Source organism: Gobius niger (assembly GCF_951799975.1).
Source record: "Gobius niger genome assembly, chromosome: 18".
Lineage (NCBI taxonomy): Eukaryota > Metazoa > Chordata > Actinopteri > Gobiiformes > Gobiidae > Gobius > Gobius niger.
Window position 1 is genome coordinate 21,495,928 of NC_136869.1, and position 18,695 is coordinate 21,514,622.

At 42.3% G+C, this 18,695-nt stretch overlaps 1 protein-coding gene across 2 annotated transcripts in view; it reads right to left on the reverse strand.

Moving 5' to 3' along the window:
- LOC306977557 (MAGUK p55 subfamily member 7-like) overlaps positions 1 to 18,695 on the reverse strand; it is a 124,536-nt gene that overhangs the window by 35,528 nt on the left and 70,313 nt on the right. The window contains exons 7-12 of one of the 2 annotated variants that reach the window (XM_079575934.1): positions 17,460 to 17,545; positions 16,161 to 16,235; positions 14,123 to 14,319; positions 13,128 to 13,195; positions 1,934 to 1,954; positions 1,138 to 1,170 (exon numbers count right to left, since the gene is read on the reverse strand). In XM_079575934.1, coding sequence (XP_079432060.1) covers positions 1,138 to 1,170; positions 1,934 to 1,954; positions 13,128 to 13,195; positions 14,123 to 14,319; positions 16,161 to 16,235; positions 17,460 to 17,545 — 480 coding nt within the window. The remainder of the gene's footprint in view (positions 1 to 1,137; positions 1,171 to 1,933; positions 1,955 to 13,127; positions 13,196 to 14,122; positions 14,320 to 16,160; positions 16,236 to 17,459; positions 17,546 to 18,695) is intronic. The other variant, XM_079575935.1, reaches the window with a different exon arrangement.

Below are 18,695 nucleotides of genomic sequence, written 5' to 3' on the forward strand. Positions count from 1 at the left end.
TCCTTCTACAAGCATTTGTGTGAAGCTCGCATAGTGTCTCCTCAGGATTCTTCCAGATGCTTCAGTTTCCTCTTCCTCTAAAAATATTTATAGTAGAATCCTCTCTGGTGCAAGGATTCCCCTGCAAAAGGTAATTCTGATTCTTAGTTGGACTGGTGGCCTCACAAACACACTCATTCATCCTGGCCGAGAGGATCTAGTTAATGGTAGGAGAAATCAGAGGATGTGTGTCCAATATAGACCTGGTCACTAATACAGGCTTACACTTCTGAATACATTATATTTCTCTGACTAGAAACGATAAGAGCAGGCCATTGTGTCTAAATAAAACAATGCACTATACAATGCCGGAGATTTTGGGTTTCCTCCCAACTTTCCCCTCATTGTAAAAGCAGCTTTGTTCCAGCTTTTCCAGGACATGTGGAAACACCGTGAGCTGATTGAGCTTGGCAGAAGCAGCTCAAAGTCGGTCTGAATAAACCTGCAGAAGTGGACGTGCTGCAGTGGAAATGCTGTAGAAGTGAGACGGCCTGACCTCTGCGCATAATGTCTGAATGCAGAAATATAGACAGAGAGACAAAGACCCGAGACACGAGGAGACAGCAGTGGACATGGACACACAGGGAGTCTTGCCTGCAGCCAGCTCAGACGGACCGGAGCTTATGATTTGCGAGTAATAAAAACATCATGGGAAACTGCTCGTGCACCAGCCGTGGATTCGGAGGCGGCTCTTTGGAGCGGGCCGCAGCGGGAATGGTCATTGTCATTAAAGTCTGGCCAGCACCACATGAATGAGACCATCGCTCAGAACAAAGCGCTAAACCAAGCCACCCGTCCAACCCCAATCTACAGGCCGTCCCGGACCCACAGCGGAGGAGCAGCGGGGTAAGTAGTACATTCGGCAAATCCGTGACATGGTCTGCCAGGATGCTAATGCAGAAATAGTAGCTATAGGACTTTACATGGGAATCTAAGACAAACCAGAACACGATATATCAAGGAGATTATGGGAATATGGTGGCCACAATTGCAAGGGAAAGGATGACTAGGGAAGACACGACATTTGACCACGTCCGTCCATGTATGATAAAAGCGTAACATGAGGATGGGCAAGGGTCAAAAAGACAACGCTCTCACCTCCCGCCTGGAATCCACTGGAGTCAGCGTCCTCTGGAGATGATAAGGAGCAGAAAGCCACAAGAAATGCACAGAAAGAAGATTTAAACCCAATAAAGAGCATAAAGACTAATAGACAGTCAAAGCAAAAATGGATTTTAATTGTGTGTTGCCTTTTAATACTCCCACATCAGTTAAAGAACAGAGGACCATGTCAGTATGAGCCAAAGTTGATCTTTCTTTTTACTAAGTGTTTATATAATAATACCAGTTTTACATGGAAGCATGGAATAATATGAGGAAGAAAAAACAGTTTGCGCTAAAACGTAAAGGGGTGATGCCTGATTAAAATGCTTGTTACCAAATTCCCAGCGCCTGCCTCCGATCAAGTTCTTATATAAATAAATTTCACACACAATTCCTTCTACAATTTTGCGGATATTCTCCATACATTCTCTGTCTACATTCATATTTGTTTTAACTTCCTGAAGCGTATTTTGCTTTAAAAATTGCTTTCCTGATCCACATGTTGTTGTACCTTTGCAGTGAGAGTAAGAAAGAAGTCTGTCCAAAAAATCTCAGATAAATAAATAAATGATAAATGATAGGACATGATGAATTTATCCAGCAGATTATTGTAAAAGGTGAAAGAAGTAAACTTTAGATTGCACACAGGTTATTCAAGTTATGATTTAAATGGGTCCAAAGGCAGATGAGTTCCTTCACTCTCAACAATGGTAGTGCTAATAGCCAGGTATAAAAGGATGTTAGAGAGAATTAATCAAAGTCATGGGAATATGAAAGAAAATACACCTACCAAGCTCTAGCTCCACATCGTCTTTAGAGGAGCAGAAGACAAAAATGACAAAAACAATTACATTCAGCAAATACTTGAACTTTGCATACACATTTCGATAAGCCATATAAATATAGTTTAAGCACTAGACAAGAGCCAATCTGAATATCTAGTTTTAGATCTACTTCACTACTTCCTACTACAACTGCGCAAAGTCCTCTATGTTGTTACCTAGTGAAAGTACACAGCCAGATGCACAGGTGTGGGGTGGGTTCGCTTTAAAGAGAAATACATCCAGTTACATAAGGCATATAAGGCATTGGGGAATAAACTAGATAGTACTACTACAACATAACTGATAAATGACTTCATGTGCAACGCTGTGAATGAGGCTAAACATTCATAATGATTGAAAGTGACAAACAACAAAAAGGTTCTAATACAGACTCCAAACCATCCTTTGTATTTTGTCCTGACTTTGCAGACTTGCCCACTAGAGTCCCTCGAGCATGTGCAGAGGAACCATAACCTCAAAAAGAGGATTTTTCAAAACGGCTGTCAAAAGTTATTACATTTTTGAAAATGTCCCTGATTTTACAACTGACTTGTTTCACGGGAAAGTCATAAACAGTTTACTCAAGTCTCCTCATCATCTTTTCATCTCCACCACCAACATTATCATCTAGGTCCTGGTGCTATAATACTTTTCAAAAGGAATCAATTTCATCATTAGGCACGGTGGTTAGCTCTCTCTCTTCCCGGCAAGAAGGCCCCAAGTTTGACTCCCAGACACGCTGCCCTTCTGCGTGGAGTTTCATGTTCTCCCTGAGTGCTCCGACTTCCTCTACCAATAAAACCAACCCCTTGGAGGAAAAAGTATTCACCTTATACAGCCCCGTCCACTTTGGTTGTGGAAGCACTTCCGATTTGTGGTAGCACTTCCTGTGAGCAGGGATTCCGATCGTTGTCAAACAAAGGGATGAAATAAAAGAAATAAAATGGGAATAAACTGAAAATTCTCAAAGTAGCTCAAAGAAAATAAGCTTGCCTCGGTTCAGGTTTAGACCGGTATGAAAAATGACCTCAGATTAATTCTAGCAATATTTTTGCGTACTATCTGTTGTCCCTCTGCATTGATGAAGCCAATATATTTACACAGTGGTTTGTCGTAAATGCTGAACAAGAGCACGTTTGACCATCCATGTACCATTGGACATAGATCAAGATCAAATAGGAACTAAACCAGGTCTAAAAAGATCCAAAATAGACCTCATTAGAATAATAATACTTCTAAAGTTTGGAAACCATGTGTAAAGCATATAGACATCAAACTTTGCTGAAGCAATAATGAAATGATTTGCAGAAATGTTTTCATTCCGACTGTCTCTCTGGGTCTACACTCAAAGACTGCATAGACCATGGCTACATTGCATGGCCTTGTTTAACCCGTAACATACAATCCAAGCTGACAACAGTAGCGGCCTGCCTCGTGCTAGTCCGCCAGTCCCTATCCTTCCTGACAGGAGGCTTCACGGCCCACTGTATCCCTGGAATACACCGCGTGCTCCGGGCCATATCGCGTGTCAGCCGCATACCCAAAGACGCACCGCAGACAGTGACGGAGGAGGTGAGCGGAGGGAAGACAACCCGGCGCGGACAGCAAAGACTGAAATACGAGACCGTCCTCAATTTGTTCAAAATCACAAGCATTTTGGGCTTGTTACAAAGTGCGGCCGAGTTCTACAGTCAGCCCTCTTTTTGATCGACGGACAATTACAAACGTCGGGATTCCTGACGGGTGATGACGTCAGCTGGGAACGTGAGAGTGGCTAAACAAACCCGCACAATTAGGAAAATCATTTGTTCAGCTTGGATAGAGATCAGCCAAAACAAAGGAGATTTGAATGTTGTTTTTATGAAGTAACGTGAGAGGGTTTTGGACAAGATCTTGATGATGAACCTGCAACGCGGAGACACAGAGTACAACCACAAATCAGGAAAAGCAAAGTGATGTGTAAATCATCCGCTCTCTGCGCTCCATCCAAAACAACTGCTATTAACTCAATGTTAAGTGTCACTTGCTTTCCAATTTCTATCACTGATCCATCTGTAGTTTGAGTTTCTGAAAGCATGTACTTGACAGAAAAGTCTGGCTTGGCAAAATACCTTTAATCCTTTATTTCATAAACTAAATTCGAGCTAAACCTACAGCTCATCTAATCTAATGAATATCCAAGTGATAATTCTGAACACATTTGTTAAACTAAAGTTCAAGGTAAAAAACTATGTTATGGCTGGCAATGACTGGCAAACTGTCAACTGTAAATAATAAATATACATATTTTCAGTGGGTCGTGAGCCTTATCCACAGCACATTCCTTTCAATACTCTTCAATAAAAGTAAAGAAACTCAACATCCATCCATTACTGTATGGTGGGTGTCAGTTGAGAACCACTGTTTTAGAGCACTTATCAGGTATTTGATCTTTGATGTAAGACTATTTCACAAAGTCATCTTGGGGGCATCTCTGCTGGAGGATTGGTTTGGACCCGGGCCTGGTGTTGCCTTTCTCTGCTTTATGTGGTTTGAAAATGTGAAGGACACCTGCGTGAATGAATCAAAGCAGTACTGCAGGTAATGGCGGATTCTGACTTTGTGTGTGTGTGTGTGTGTGTGTGTTGGGGGGGGGGGGGGGGGGGGGGGCATTCATGGTGTCAGTAATTGTGAAAATCATAAAATTCCATTGTTTCATCTCAAAAATAATCACAACAAGCATTACAGTCTGCAAGTGATTTACAAGATTTTTGCATCACATTTTTTCCTGATTTGTCGTCGGTGGAAAATATTGTGAAGCCTTGTACAGATGACATCACGACTGAACGCTTCAACTCCTTTTAACAATCTGCCGCAGCCTGGACGATAAGACGCTCTGAATGCGACTCAGGTCTGAGTTTTACATGCTCCGCGGGCCTCTTCAGCGGACACCTGGCTTTTGTAGAAGACACCTGACACAGGGACTCCCGCTGCGAAGGCTAAAGCTAACGCCGGCCGCGCGGCGCTCCTCTCCGCAGCCTGTAAACGGGCCTGAGTTATGGGATGATGTCAGCGCGGTGGCCCGGGTTACTTGCAGCTGGACGCCTCTTTGTCTTTGACTTGTGATCTCTCTTTCTTAAAGGGCCTCGCGGGGCCAGTAGATCGTCCGCATGACACGGGCGGAGAGCGGAGGCATGCGCCTGCTGGAGCGCAGCACCAGGCTTGATTATTTAGAGCGCGGGCTGTTTTTTACTGATGGACAGGTCTAGGATAAGACGAGCTACGTGACGGTAAATGCAAATGGATAGCTAGAGTATGAGCTCGAGTGCTTCTCTGGCACGAGGCAACAAAATGACAGCCTGAATGTGATATGTAATTTGACAATATTGAAATTTCTCTCCACTTCTATTTATAACAGCTGCTGAAGACCGAAGCACAGTAAGCGATCAGGCTGTATGTTATTCAAACTTTTGGAACTTTTTGATATTGCACTTACGTAAAGTGGACTTTTAATAACAGTGGTGCTGGCTTATCAAAAGACACCCTTGGAGATGTGTTTTGGAGTCATTTACACATTAGAATAGTCTTTGAATCTCCCACGAAAACTAGCACCTTATGGCCGACCGCAAACTATACATTTATGCACGGAGCAGAAAAAGGAACACGTATAAACTGGACTCGAAGCTGCACTACCTGAGTTATAACATTTTCAAACCGTGTAAGGTAGAGAAAGTGGAGTACAAAAGCTCTCACAAACCCCCCCACACATCCCCATCGTTCACCTGAGGTAATCAGATGCACATTCAGGCTGGAGCTCAGACTCAGACAGTGTTTAGAAGTGAAACAAGGTGGAAAAAAACGCTGACTTTTTTTGTCTAGGACTTATTTACTGCACCATTCACCTACTGCGTTTTTAAACCAAATCTCAACATATTTTTATCATTAGTCAGGCTTAAACATTTTCTGGTATAAAAGTATAAAGCATATCTTATCAAATTTAAAAATTCCTAAAACAATTACTTTTTGTTTGTGATACTTATAAAGTGGATCTTGCTTAAAGAGACAACATAGTATTTCTATTTTCTCCGTGGCGACTAAATCATAGTGAAAACCGCCCTAATATAATAAGAATCCTTTGCGTTCACTGACGGGAAAATTTGATGTGTAATATATGTCATATGATATAATGGCCCATAATGTTCGTCCTGGGTTATCTGCGCGTAACCTTTGTGAATATAATTGAACATTTCTCCTCCGAATCCCCCGCAGTCTGAAAGCATTTAAGTCAGAAAATGAAATGGATAGAAAAATTGTGCACAGGTAAGGGGTCAGGACCACTTAGGAGCAATTTCAGGCGCCGTTTTCGAAATGCTTCAGTCATTTTTGTGAAGTGGGAGAGGGGTTTTGTCATGATGTATACGGTAAAAGATGGAGGGAGACCCCAAGGTGAGCGCTAACTGTGTCCACGTGTTGGACGGGCTGCGGACCAAACCAGTCAGAGTGAGATGTGCGTGTCTGACAGCACAACCGACAGGCTGCACGAGGGCCAGCGAGATGTCAGGAGGCTGGAGGGATGCCAGGGACCGAGGGGAGAGCCGGGTTATGAGGGAACGGGGAGACAGGTAACAGTTGTTTGGCTGTGAAGGTTCATATGCCCCGTGGGAGATGAATTTTCCAGGAGGGAGTCCGGTTTTCACGCCTAGGTATCCTGCAAATATATCCCCGTATACGGCTAGTGTTTGTCAGAAGTACAAATGTAGACTTTGTTCTAAATCAAGTCAAGATAATTTAGGCTATGCATGGAAGTGATCAAAATAGTCAAAGTCAAGATTCTTCAATGGGATTCTGTCCATTCGAGAGTGCCCAAATACTTTATGATGCAGGCTTTATGTACGTCCCATCTGGCATGATGGCCTGCTTCAATCAGCCACACATGTTTACTACATTACAGGCAATAAATGTTATGCAACTGCCTGAAGTTATACATTTAGTGGTGCACAAGCAAAACTGTTCTGATTGGATCTGACTAGACCCAGACACAACCATTTTATTAACAATCTAATAGCAGTACAGTGGCCTATAGGGCAAAGAATATCACATTTAATTCAGTGACAATTTAAATCATCATTCAACGTCAACTCATCATTTTTAACAAAACACGGCAAAATCTAACATTTGAGGAATGAAAAAAGTCAAAAGTATATCCAGTATATTTAATTTGGTAACTGTCACCTGAAAGCGCACTTAAGGGCACTCATTAAATACATTGCAAACTAACATGTTTAATAGGCCGGGGGAAGACGATTCCAAAATAAGCCCTGATTGGCCCTGATCCAACACACAAGCAAGTCAAAATGAATCAAGGGTAGATACGATGTGTAAAACTGGCATTACTGCTCCTGACAGGTTGCCTTCATCAGTGTTGACACGATGGATAAAAAGCAGGGGTGAACTTTCCAACAAAGACAATAAAGTGAATATGAACTATATTAGGGAGATTAAGATAAATGCTAATGTCAACTGACTTGAAGCCGTCTAGTGGGCTAAATACATAAGAAGAGCTAGCATCGAGGATATCTAGGAGGTGGGCAAAGGCAGAAAATGGATGACAGAGTGTTGAAGAACGGCCTAACTAGGTTGTTTGGCCAATTAAGTGTTGCCTCACGGAGGAATCGAAGCACTTTGAATCCATATCCCGTGACCGCGGAATGCTGGGAGGAATTCAGCGGCGATGGCGACCGTGAGGAAAAGATATAATTTATGTCTTTGCGAGCTCACGGTGAAAATGGACACGCTTAAGCAACGCGCGCCGCAACCATTCGCCAAGACCAATATTGTTGCAGCCGACGGAGCTCCCGGGCTGGAAAAGGAGAAGAGAGGGGAGACGCAGGCTGTACGGGACCCCCAGCTCAATCACCACCCGGGCCCAGCACAGGGGAGCGCAACAGGGTCTCCACGGTATCCTCCAATTAGACTGTAGTTTATGGCCCCGGGGCCCGATCTCCCTCCACGGCTCCTGACCCAGCCATGGCCGCTCCACTGGGCCGCATGTGCTACTGAATCTGACCTCCATGAGAACACGCAGCCATCCATAACCTGTCCCCCCGTACAGTAGAAACACTTTCCTGGCCCACTTTTCCTCCAACTTTTTCTCTAATTGAGGTTTTTGGAGTACAGAGGGTGAATTGTTATCATTCCTGCAGTGATTCGTCAAGTCCAGGCAGCGTCGTGTCAGGGGACTTCCTACTACAGCGGCTAATCCCTACAGTTACAATGACGCTACAGAAATGTGAAATACTGTCCAAGTCTGAAAAGAATCAGTCTTAAGACAAGCGTAAAAGCGTTTAAGAGCGTTTGAAATGGCAGCAATTACTCTTGGTTGGACAGGGACACCTGCTCAGTGCAACATACAGCAGGGCCGATGAATCATACTGAACAGACAGACCTGCAGGACTCGGTTTAAATCAATGTGTTTTTGTCCCTAACAGTGTTTTATACAAGACCATATTCTCACACCTACAATCTATTGTCTCAGCTGTTGGTAAAACAAGTTCATCCACAAATGAGGTAAATCATTATGTCAGACGTTAATGCCGCAAATATTCTGCTTTGAAAAGAGTATTCCAACATTAAAATTCATTCCACATTGAAAAAAATTAAACATTTTGGTAAAACGATTGTTGTCAAATCTTTATGTTGCAAGCAATATTAAAACAGACTTTATATGTTGGTTGTTTGCTTTTGTCTATTTGCTAATGAGGCAAAAATCTCCTTATCATTGTTGGTGTAAAGCAGGGGTGGGTAATGTCACATCCGACCCCTCAGGATAAACACTATGGCCCTCATGGTTAAAATGTGTAAATCTTTGCCTGATCAGAGCTTATTGTATCATCTCCACTTGAATTAACCACCTGGATGTGACAATCACATGTCTTTATCATCTCAAATCTATGCCGGATTCTTCAAAGTGGGTCCCGGATCCTTTACCTATAAAAACCTAACGAAAGGGAAATGTTTTCCTTGCAAACGAGAATCAAATTATGGACCGCTCCGGCCCAAATCTGTTAAAATCCTTAATATACAGTTTATTTCTTTGAAGATTTCCTGGGCGTGAACCCCTAGACCCCCCCTGTTTGTTTAGTGTATATGATGAGCAACGATATTTGCACAAAGCGATGCTTGAGTTTGGGCCACAATCTTTTCTTAAATGAATTCTGCCATTCATGGTAATACTGTATATGCTTTCCCTGCAACTGGGAATGAATATTGACTGATAGACTGATTGACTGATTGACTGAGTGCATTGCTATTCTCAAAGACATAATGTGATCAAATATCTGTATAGGCTGTAATTAGGTAAAGAAAGTTGGACCAGGCCTGATTTTTTCCATAGACTGTGGGCTAGAATGAACTCCATGTTACACCTGCCCTCACAGCCTAGGGAGCGCTCCCTCAAACCCACCGCTCCTCAGAGAAACTGGCCCATTAAAGTGAAATAGTAGCACAACAGTAGAGCACTGTCTTTGTAGCAGGATATTTTTGGCCCTGGGCACCGCATATGCCAGTATGTGGTCGAACATAACCAGGAAATGACAACATCCATAATTCACCCGGGCATATTGCTAACTTTAGCGCGGCTCATTGTAAGATCTGTTGGTTATTTTAGTGCTTTTATATTGGAAAAGTCACGACACATTAAAGGCGGGTTGCAATGTTGGGGTAAAACGTCAACTGGATGGACATGTCCACCTCAAAGTAGTAATCTGCAGTCAAAATATGGACCAAATTAACTCGCTGTTGGTTCAATGGGGTCGCTGTGTGCGCGCGGCCAAGTACATGTGTAGTGTAGTGTACTCTGATGAGGGTTTATATGTTCGAGGAAATCCACAATGAAAGAGTAGGAGAGGCGGGACAGTTGAGGTTGGAATCATACCGAGGTCTTGGTTACACGTTGAAATAAAAACTGAAATTCAAAAAGATTGGTACAATCTAGTCTTTGTGACAGCGGTGTAATAGTAGAGTTTCAGTCTGTCAGCACGGTCAGAACCGCAGAGTATTTACCTATTAGACATGTTTTGGGTTGATAGGGAAAACCGGAGCAGGTTTTATGGAAAATACACTTTCTACAGCTTTTTATAATGCTTATTATAACTGAGCACACTGAGGCAACGGCTCCTAAAAAGCTCCTCCTCAAGTCCTATGTATCCAGATAATGCTTTCCTCACATCTCAGCCTCTCATCGCTGAGTGAAAACACTCACTCTATCTTCACTATAACCACAAAGACCAAGCAGTGTATTCTATTTTGTTTTTCCTCTTTATTGAAGGACAGCAAGGGGGCGGAGTAGGAGGGGCTCATTGTTGTATAATGACAAATAAAGCACCCAAACCATAACCTTATTTTAGCTCACCTGGACAATCAAGAACTGAAACTACTAGATATTTTGTTTCTGTTTTGGAAAAATATTGCATTAAATTTCCAACCAGCAAAGTGTGTTTGATATTATAATTATTATAATTATTTTTATTCATATACATTCCAGTTAAAAAGGGATTGCATATCCAAAGGAAAATGTGGATATTCAAAAGCACATCTTTGAGCAAATGTAAAACAGGCAGATATTTTTTAGCCAAACCAATAAATGAATGTACTTTGGACCATGTGTTTTGTATTTCGCATTTTCGAAGAAATTTCAAAATTAAGCCTGATGGAAACAAATTGAAGACTTTTTATTATCACTTTTAAAAAGTGCATTATGCAACTTTTATGAGAGAAAAAAACAAAGTTGATCATGGTGGTCTCTACAACGCTCCAGGATCAATTGTTTAGTAGGTTTTCTGGTGAGAGGCTCCATCAGCAGTGAAAACCTTCCAAACAATTGATCCTGGAGCGTCTTAGAGACCACTGTGAATGAAAGTAAAGGCGCCACACTGACCACTCACACAGCCGCTTTGAGTCACCTGTCCACTGTGTGGTCCATGGTCCAAATCAGGTAATAACCGGTAGAATAAGACAGCACTGTATAAAATTTGTAGCAACAACCAGGTGCTTACTTTGAATTTACTTACAAGTCAGGTCTATTACATTGCCCTCGCATTGAAGCATAGTTGGCACATTGAGATGGCGGCCTAACGAGTGTGTGGGCCTATGTCACATGCTGGCAGGTCTCCTTCCCTGCTCCAGGCCGGTGCGATCAGATTGGAGGTCTAGGTCGGTGCCAGCTCCCTCCCATACTATACAGTCTGGCTTCATATATACAACGTAAAGTGGAGTCTGGCAGCGTTTTGTGTGCCTCCAGTCCAAGGCGAATCACTGAACAGGGCTTTTCACTCAGGTGTGGAGAACAGTTATGGCAGGATTAGGCCAGACGCTCACTGCGCTCCTGTGGCAGCTGCTTGGAAATGGTTGGCACTGGCCTCGAGCGGGATGGACATAATACTGATGGATATTACAAGTGCTTATATTGTCCACAGTGGGGCTGCATAGATACAGGTTGCGCCTCGGTCTTCATTAAAAGACATATCATATACCTTCCCCCTCTCAATCTCTCAAATCTGAAAACTTTTTATACATCATTTGTAACATGCCGTATGTTCTTAGATCATTTAAACCATGAGTAAGCTCAACTAAACAACAAGCTGCCTGTATTCGTCTTGGTAAATATAAGAATTTTTAAAATTGCCTGGCCATTCCACCTTGCTTGATTGACTCTAATCGCAGATGCTAAGCAGGTTGAGCCTGGTTAGTTCAGGACGGGAGGCCGTGTGTCTGAGTGGATGGAGAGAGAGTGGTTGGAGGTAGGCAGAGAGGCTGATGGTGTAGATTGGTGCAGCCAAGCTTTTGTCTCTCTTCCTCAGGGCACATCTTCAGTTCAGGGATGCCAAAGTTCATGGAGGACACTGTACAATATTTTCTATTACTGCAAGGTGTGGAGTAATTTTCACCCTATTGATTAGGGAGTAACGGTTCAGCTATCTCATGGCTTGGTTCAAATCACGGTGCAGCACGGAACCAAGAGAAGCACTGCTTTTTTCAATGAGGAAAACATTAAATTAATCAGAAATACAGTCTAGACATTGTTAATGCGGTGAACGCCTATTCTAGCTGGAAACAGGTGATTTTTAATGGAATACCTACATAGGTGTACAGAGGTGCATCGCTCCAGTGTCCTAAATGTATATTTGTATATTTTGTATATTATAATCGTGTTGAAGGGTAATTGATGATTAGAAAAACCTCGTGCAATTATGCTAGCACTGCTGAAAACTGTTGAAACTGCTGATTAGAGAAGTTATAGAACTGGCCTGGGTGACCCCAAACTTTTGAGCAGTAGTGTAAATGAGAAGTTGGTTTTGAATAAATGTCCATTATTAGGCAGTATTTATAATCTCAGAATAAAATTGGCAATGAATTGAAGAGAATGAGAGGGATGCACTCTGGATCAGCAAAGTAGGTATTTTTATTTAAAGCGTCACCAATGCGTTTCGAGTTAAGTAGTCCGTCCTGCTTCTCCTCTAAAAATTGGTAATGCTTTCACATTTTTCAAAGCTGCTTCATAATAAAAGGTGCCTCTGCCTTTTCATTCTGGTTTTCGTTGCTATTTTGACTTTTTTTCAAAAAGCTTTTAGATCTGGGTAATGGCGAACTGGAGTATATGCTCAGTTAAGGTGGCGGGCAAGAGATTAAATGCATTATAGCTGAATGACTAGACATTATTCTTTAAATATCTATACTTGTCTTGGATATTCTTGAATAAACAAACGTGAAAATAACTGCGTGACAACAGACTTTGATATTTTTTCCAACTAAAAGGTGACTAGGTCTCGGGGCTTCATTCAACATATGGTTAGACAGTGGCAGCGGAGCCAGCAGACTGTGACGACAGACATGAAACATGGAGCAGACAGCACAGTTTCTCTGATGACAGGTGTGACGCTCTAAAGCCGTACAAATGATCCAGGTGAGAATGAGGAAATGTCATCTATCAAGGCTTTTATAGTGAGTAGTCCAGTCGGATTTTTAAAGAAATATAAAAGCGAGATGCATTCAAAAGTAAGGGCTGAACTACATATATAGGAAACTATCTAATAACCCTATAGAGACGGGACATTAGTTAGATAGACTTTTGGCCATGAACTTACAGCTCTAATTGAGAGTATGATTGAGGTAAATGGGGCTTACATGATCGGCGGGTTGAGCTCCTGAACGTGGATGGGAGCGTGGCCACGGGCTGCCGCAGAGCAAATCGCCTGCAGGAGAGAGAACGGAGAGACACAATAAACCCATCAGATTTTACGACGGCTCTGGGAATAATAAACAGTGAGTGCTTTGGTCGAGTCCGCTTCAGACAAGAGAATATAGAGACGTGAGCGGATCGAGGAAAAATGTTTGTGGAATTTTGGAATGAAAGCGGTTATTAACTGCCAATAAGAAGACAATACAATGTGACATCACTTACGGCTGGAGGTTATCTAATGGGGATGTAATACTTCATATTGGCTAAAGCAAAACTCTCACAAACTCATCATGACATAATGAAGGTATACAATGCCTACACAAAGTAATAGCAATACAGAGATGGTGGTCACACTCTCCCATCATCAATAGAAGATCTTGGTGAGAAATGAATGCAACAGTAGATCTTTGGAGATTGCAGAGGCTTATTGCCAATATTGCGGACAGTGCTATCATGTCAATGTGGGCCAAAGAGGAACATGGGCTAAACACGCAAGAAAACTACTGGTATGCTTAGGCAGAAGGAAAGTCAATTTAGCACAACAAGGAATAAGGTGAGAGTCTAAAATTGGTTGGAAGTTGGATTTTCAAAAGATTTTGAGAGTATAATTCAGTGGAGCCTGTGGTGCTCTGTTTTCCCTGATGACACAGGCATATTCCAAGATGAAAACGACCAGGATTCACCGGGCTCAAATAGTGAAAGAGTGGTTCAGGATTATGGAACATCATTTTCGCACATGTATCATCCAGACCTTAACTCCATTGAGGATCTTGGAGAAAGCTTTGTGCAGTGGTCCCACTCTCCATCATCAATCCAAGAACCTGATGAATAATGGACCCAGATTGGACGGAATCCTTTTTGTTTGGTGGCGACTTGTTTTTGGCAGTGTACATCTCCACAATTGGAAACAGAGAGTGACGTTTGGGTGTTGGTCTCTTACCTCTCCTGGAACTGTTTGGAGGGGATGAGGCCTGCGCGGGGGTGGGCTTCTTCCTCGTGTTTGGCCTGCCACCAGGTCGCATCGTCCTGGCTCACTATGTGAAGGATGGCGCCCTTCTTAAACGCCAGACCGGCCTCTTTACATGGGATGGCTTTGTCTTCCATCGGAGTGTAGTCAAAGAGCGCCTTCATAAAGACCTGTCATACACAACAACAAGGTAAGGGAAGCAGTGGAGCGCGGCGTGAGAACTGCTCAGGGGGATTACTGTACAAAGGTCAGTGCAATCACAGGTTGGAACTTCCATGTTTTTGCCAAAGTGGCTCTGGCTCAGTGCGCTCTTCAACTGTAAGAACCTTTGTTAACTTCCCCTAAATCATCCTACGACAAATTATTAGATATACTCATCACAAATGAATGGATTAAGTGTTAAGATTGTCATTAGAGCTGTAATGTCTGCTTTCAAATCAAGATCCTGTTCACTGTGCACATTTAAACTATGTTCAAAAGCATTTACATTTCAGAGATCTACATGCTTAGCTTCCGAGGTCTGACGGGATCGGGCAGAGCACAGGGGGTATGTCCTAGATATGAGATGAGTCTTTCCCATGGAGTCCCAAACTAAAACTTTGATAAATAATAATAATAATGCTGTTCACCGCTTGGACACATTATGCTTCATGAAAAAACAGTATCACAGTAAACAGTTTTTTTGTAATCGATTGTGAGCAGGCTAGTTGGTGTTAATATTAAAGTGACAGAGACCCTGAAACCTTTTTTGCTTGTGACATAGATCACACATTTCATAATGATATAACACGGTTAAAAATATAAATGGTCAAAAAGCATGCAGTTAAAAAATGTCTACCTCTACACATGTCACCATGACACCTGCCAGTGTCCAATAAGGAAGTGAAAATAATAAACATGACAAAAATGTAAAACCAAGAAAAACATTTTTTTTTGTTTTTTTGTATAAAACTATGTTTTATACATGTGCTTTAAGAAAGTTTGGAAAGAGTTCGGGACACAACATCCAGACAGATGCTAAATAGTGAGCGCAAGCTGGAAAAAAACAAGTATTTTGTGGGCATGTTGCATCTAACTAATTTATTACAGTACTGGGGTCCCAAATCTGACATGTAAATATGAGCTGATGTTTGTAAAAAATGTGTAAAAGACTGTTCGAGACCCACTTTTGCATGCTCCCTCTTTCATTGTTTTTAACAACAACAAAAGCAGGTATAGGGCCTTTAACTATGTGTTTTGAAAGTGGCGGTGGAAAATGATTCCTCAAAATTCAAAACTAAGGATCATTTTTATAAATAAAATCAATATATGGGTAAAATGGACCCCTTTGATCAGGCAGGTGCAGCCATTTTGATCCCCCAGGTTTTCAAACTGAAGTTCAAACAGCTAATTCATTTGGATGGGACAAGTCAGTCTGTCTCTAAAACTGATCCCAGAGAGCAGCCTAAATCACCTGCGATGACTCTGGTCCAACACGATAAAGGTCAGGATGAGAAACGGCTCCTGTGACGGCTCAGCATGTGGTCGGAGAGGAGCGAAAGGGAAACGGGCCAGAAAGGAACGAAGATAGGAGTCGTCTGGGTGTCACGTCAAAAAATGTGCAATATTACTCGTTATTTAGGCTTCAAAACACCTTTTGCACACCTCAGCCTCTGTATGTCCCGTGTGATACTATTGTTGGGCTTCCAACTTACACACAATCAAGCACAGTTTTATGGTTTTATCTGTCAGATCTCGAAGAAAACTCCCAAGTGATGCTGCTGTGATAAAGTGTGTCTTTTGTGTGTTGAAAAATGACTTTGACCCCAGAGCATAAAACATGAATTGGATCCAGTCTGGGTTTTCCTTCTGATAGATGAGAAGATGAGGAACCGTGCGTTAGCGGCACAGCGGGAGGCAGTGGTGGGATGCTGGGTGAGTGACAGCCAAGCTCAGTCAGAATGGATGGAGACAAGATGACAGAGGCTGTTTTGAAGTGGTGCAAGTGCAGAGGAAAAACCTAAGAGCTGACCTTAGGCTCTTTGATGGGGGCTTCCTCCTTGGCTCCCGGTACAAGTTTAAAGGTGATGGCGCCTTGGGACTGGGCCTGTGTTTGAAGGAACAGAAGGTGGTTAAGCAGGTGGAGTGAGGGATGAGGGAAAACAATACAGGGCAGAAAGAGAACCAAATGAAGAGCAGCCACAACTGTGTTTTTAAAATAATACAATTAGCAATGCTTTCCAATTTTACAGTAAAATAATATAGACAAAATTACATTATTACAATAATTTAAAAAAAAATTGCTAAAAATAAACACATTTGTTAGGTTTTTGGTTTCACTTTCAATAGAAAGCTGGACAATGATGTGCTTCTACATGTTGGAAACAAAGCTTTGTACAGTGACTTGGACATGTAGAGAAGGAGGTTTATGACCAAGATCAGATCACATGCATTTGTCTGGAGCTCGGACAGTTCGCTCTGTACTGGATCTATCATTCACCACAGCCTGGCCCCCCTAAACTAAGCCATGCTGACTTCATGTGTTTTTCGATGTAACTCTCTTGAGCCTCCACAGCCTTCAGTTTGGCGGTAAGTGATGATGACACACATGCGCACTGTTTGGTGAATGCACAACATGTATGACACGCTGCCACTTTTAGAAACTAGAAAACAAAGGCTTAAATTTACTTTTCACTCTTTTATGCATATTATCACATATTAGCACTGTGATGCATCGTGGCATGGTGCAGTGCAGCACCCATACTTCACTTCTTTATCTAGTTTACATTTTTTATTCTTCATAATATTCATTTACTGGTGTGCTGCTACAACGTGAATCTATGTTCCATGGATTATCTTTGGGCAGCAGTGACTCTGTTATGCCATTGTGTCCTTGGGCAAGACACTTGACGACCTTACCTCCAGTGTGTGTACCCTGATGTATGAATGAGTGTGGTTTTGAGTGTAAATGCAAGACAGCAGATGTAAATGGGCAGATGGCCACAATCCAGCGTGGCGCATTTGCATGCGTGAGTCTCACATGTTTACATTATCATGCACTGCTCAAAGTAAAAACATGAAACATACTATAGCATCACTGGTTTAAACCAAGGTCTGGGCACAATACACTTTACAAATGAAAACAGGGAGCCTTTTGTTACAAAGACTTCCAGTACATTCTAGTTTGTTCCACTGTTGATTGAGCCCATGCCTTTAAGCGCTCTGATTGTATTAAAGGTAATCTCTGAATCCTTTAGAAAACAGCACTCTTTTCTCTGTGCATGCGAGGCTCAATAGAGTTAAAAGCGGCTTGGACAGCGTAGACACACACCAGAATACGAATGATCTCCTCGGGCTTCTTGTCGTCCACTGGGATCCCATTGACCTCCTTGAGTTCATCTCCGACATGGATCAGACCTGAGACACACAGCACACATTTTCTTCCAGTGGAGAAATGTCACGATGAAAGCGGCCAAATAAACTCCATATAAACGTGTGCGCTACTGTAGCGCGGCCGCTGCCTGGGGTTGTGTACTGGAGGAGCAGATTAGTGTTTATCGTCACGCTGGAATCTGGGATTGGAAAGGAACGCCGCTGTTATTGTGGACACGTGTGGAAATGTGCCGTCGGGTAAGTGCGCTAGTGAACATGTGTGGATGTAGAAAGTGCGGAACACAAGGTTTTTATGTGTTCGGTAAGTTTCGAGCTGAAGGAAACATTCAGCGAGACTGCAGCTTAATAACACCTCAGATCTGTCCAAGACCAAAGCAGCACACACAATGGTTTTGCTGGGATGAGTACTGAATTTCACTATGTAGTTTGACTTAAAGTAGCAGTGTCCAAACATTTGTCACATATTGGTAAATATTTGAAGCAGAAGACAATCCTCTAATGAAGCCATTCGACGACTGCAATTTCCTTCTATAGGTCTATTATGCAGTGACTATTTCAAATGGTTGCATTTAGCTGGTATTATAGTCGAACATTCAGTCGCTATATTTATTTGGTTTGATGTTAAAGGCACACTGCGCTACATTTTGGATCATACTGTTACTGGCAATACAAAATAAAGATAAAAGATAAAAAAGATAGAGGTAATTCTGCAGTAGGTAATCAAAGAATGGATTTGGATGAGGACCTAACCTATTCAAATCTCCTATCTGCCTACTTTTAGTCAACATCTCCATGGAGACGAGCAGGAGACGTCCCAACTTTAAGTAAAGCTACAGTCAGGTCTGATGAAAGCTGAGCCCCTCACACATTTTAGACTTGATAGGTATTTTTCAACAATAAAATGATCTGTAATAGAATAAATGCTTGTATTCAATTCTGTTTATTGGGTGAAATGTTCCACGGTGTGGCTGTAAGTCTGTATTCATGATGTTACTTTGATCATGGTGATACTTTTAGACAAGACACATTTCACCTGTGTGTTACAGTTTAGAGATGACTCAGGGTGAAAGGGGGTGAAGAGGGGGTGAAGAGGGACAGACCAGGGCTCTGCCACATGCACATTAGACCATCGGCTGCTTGATGGTCGAATAAGAACACAAACGTTGACATTATT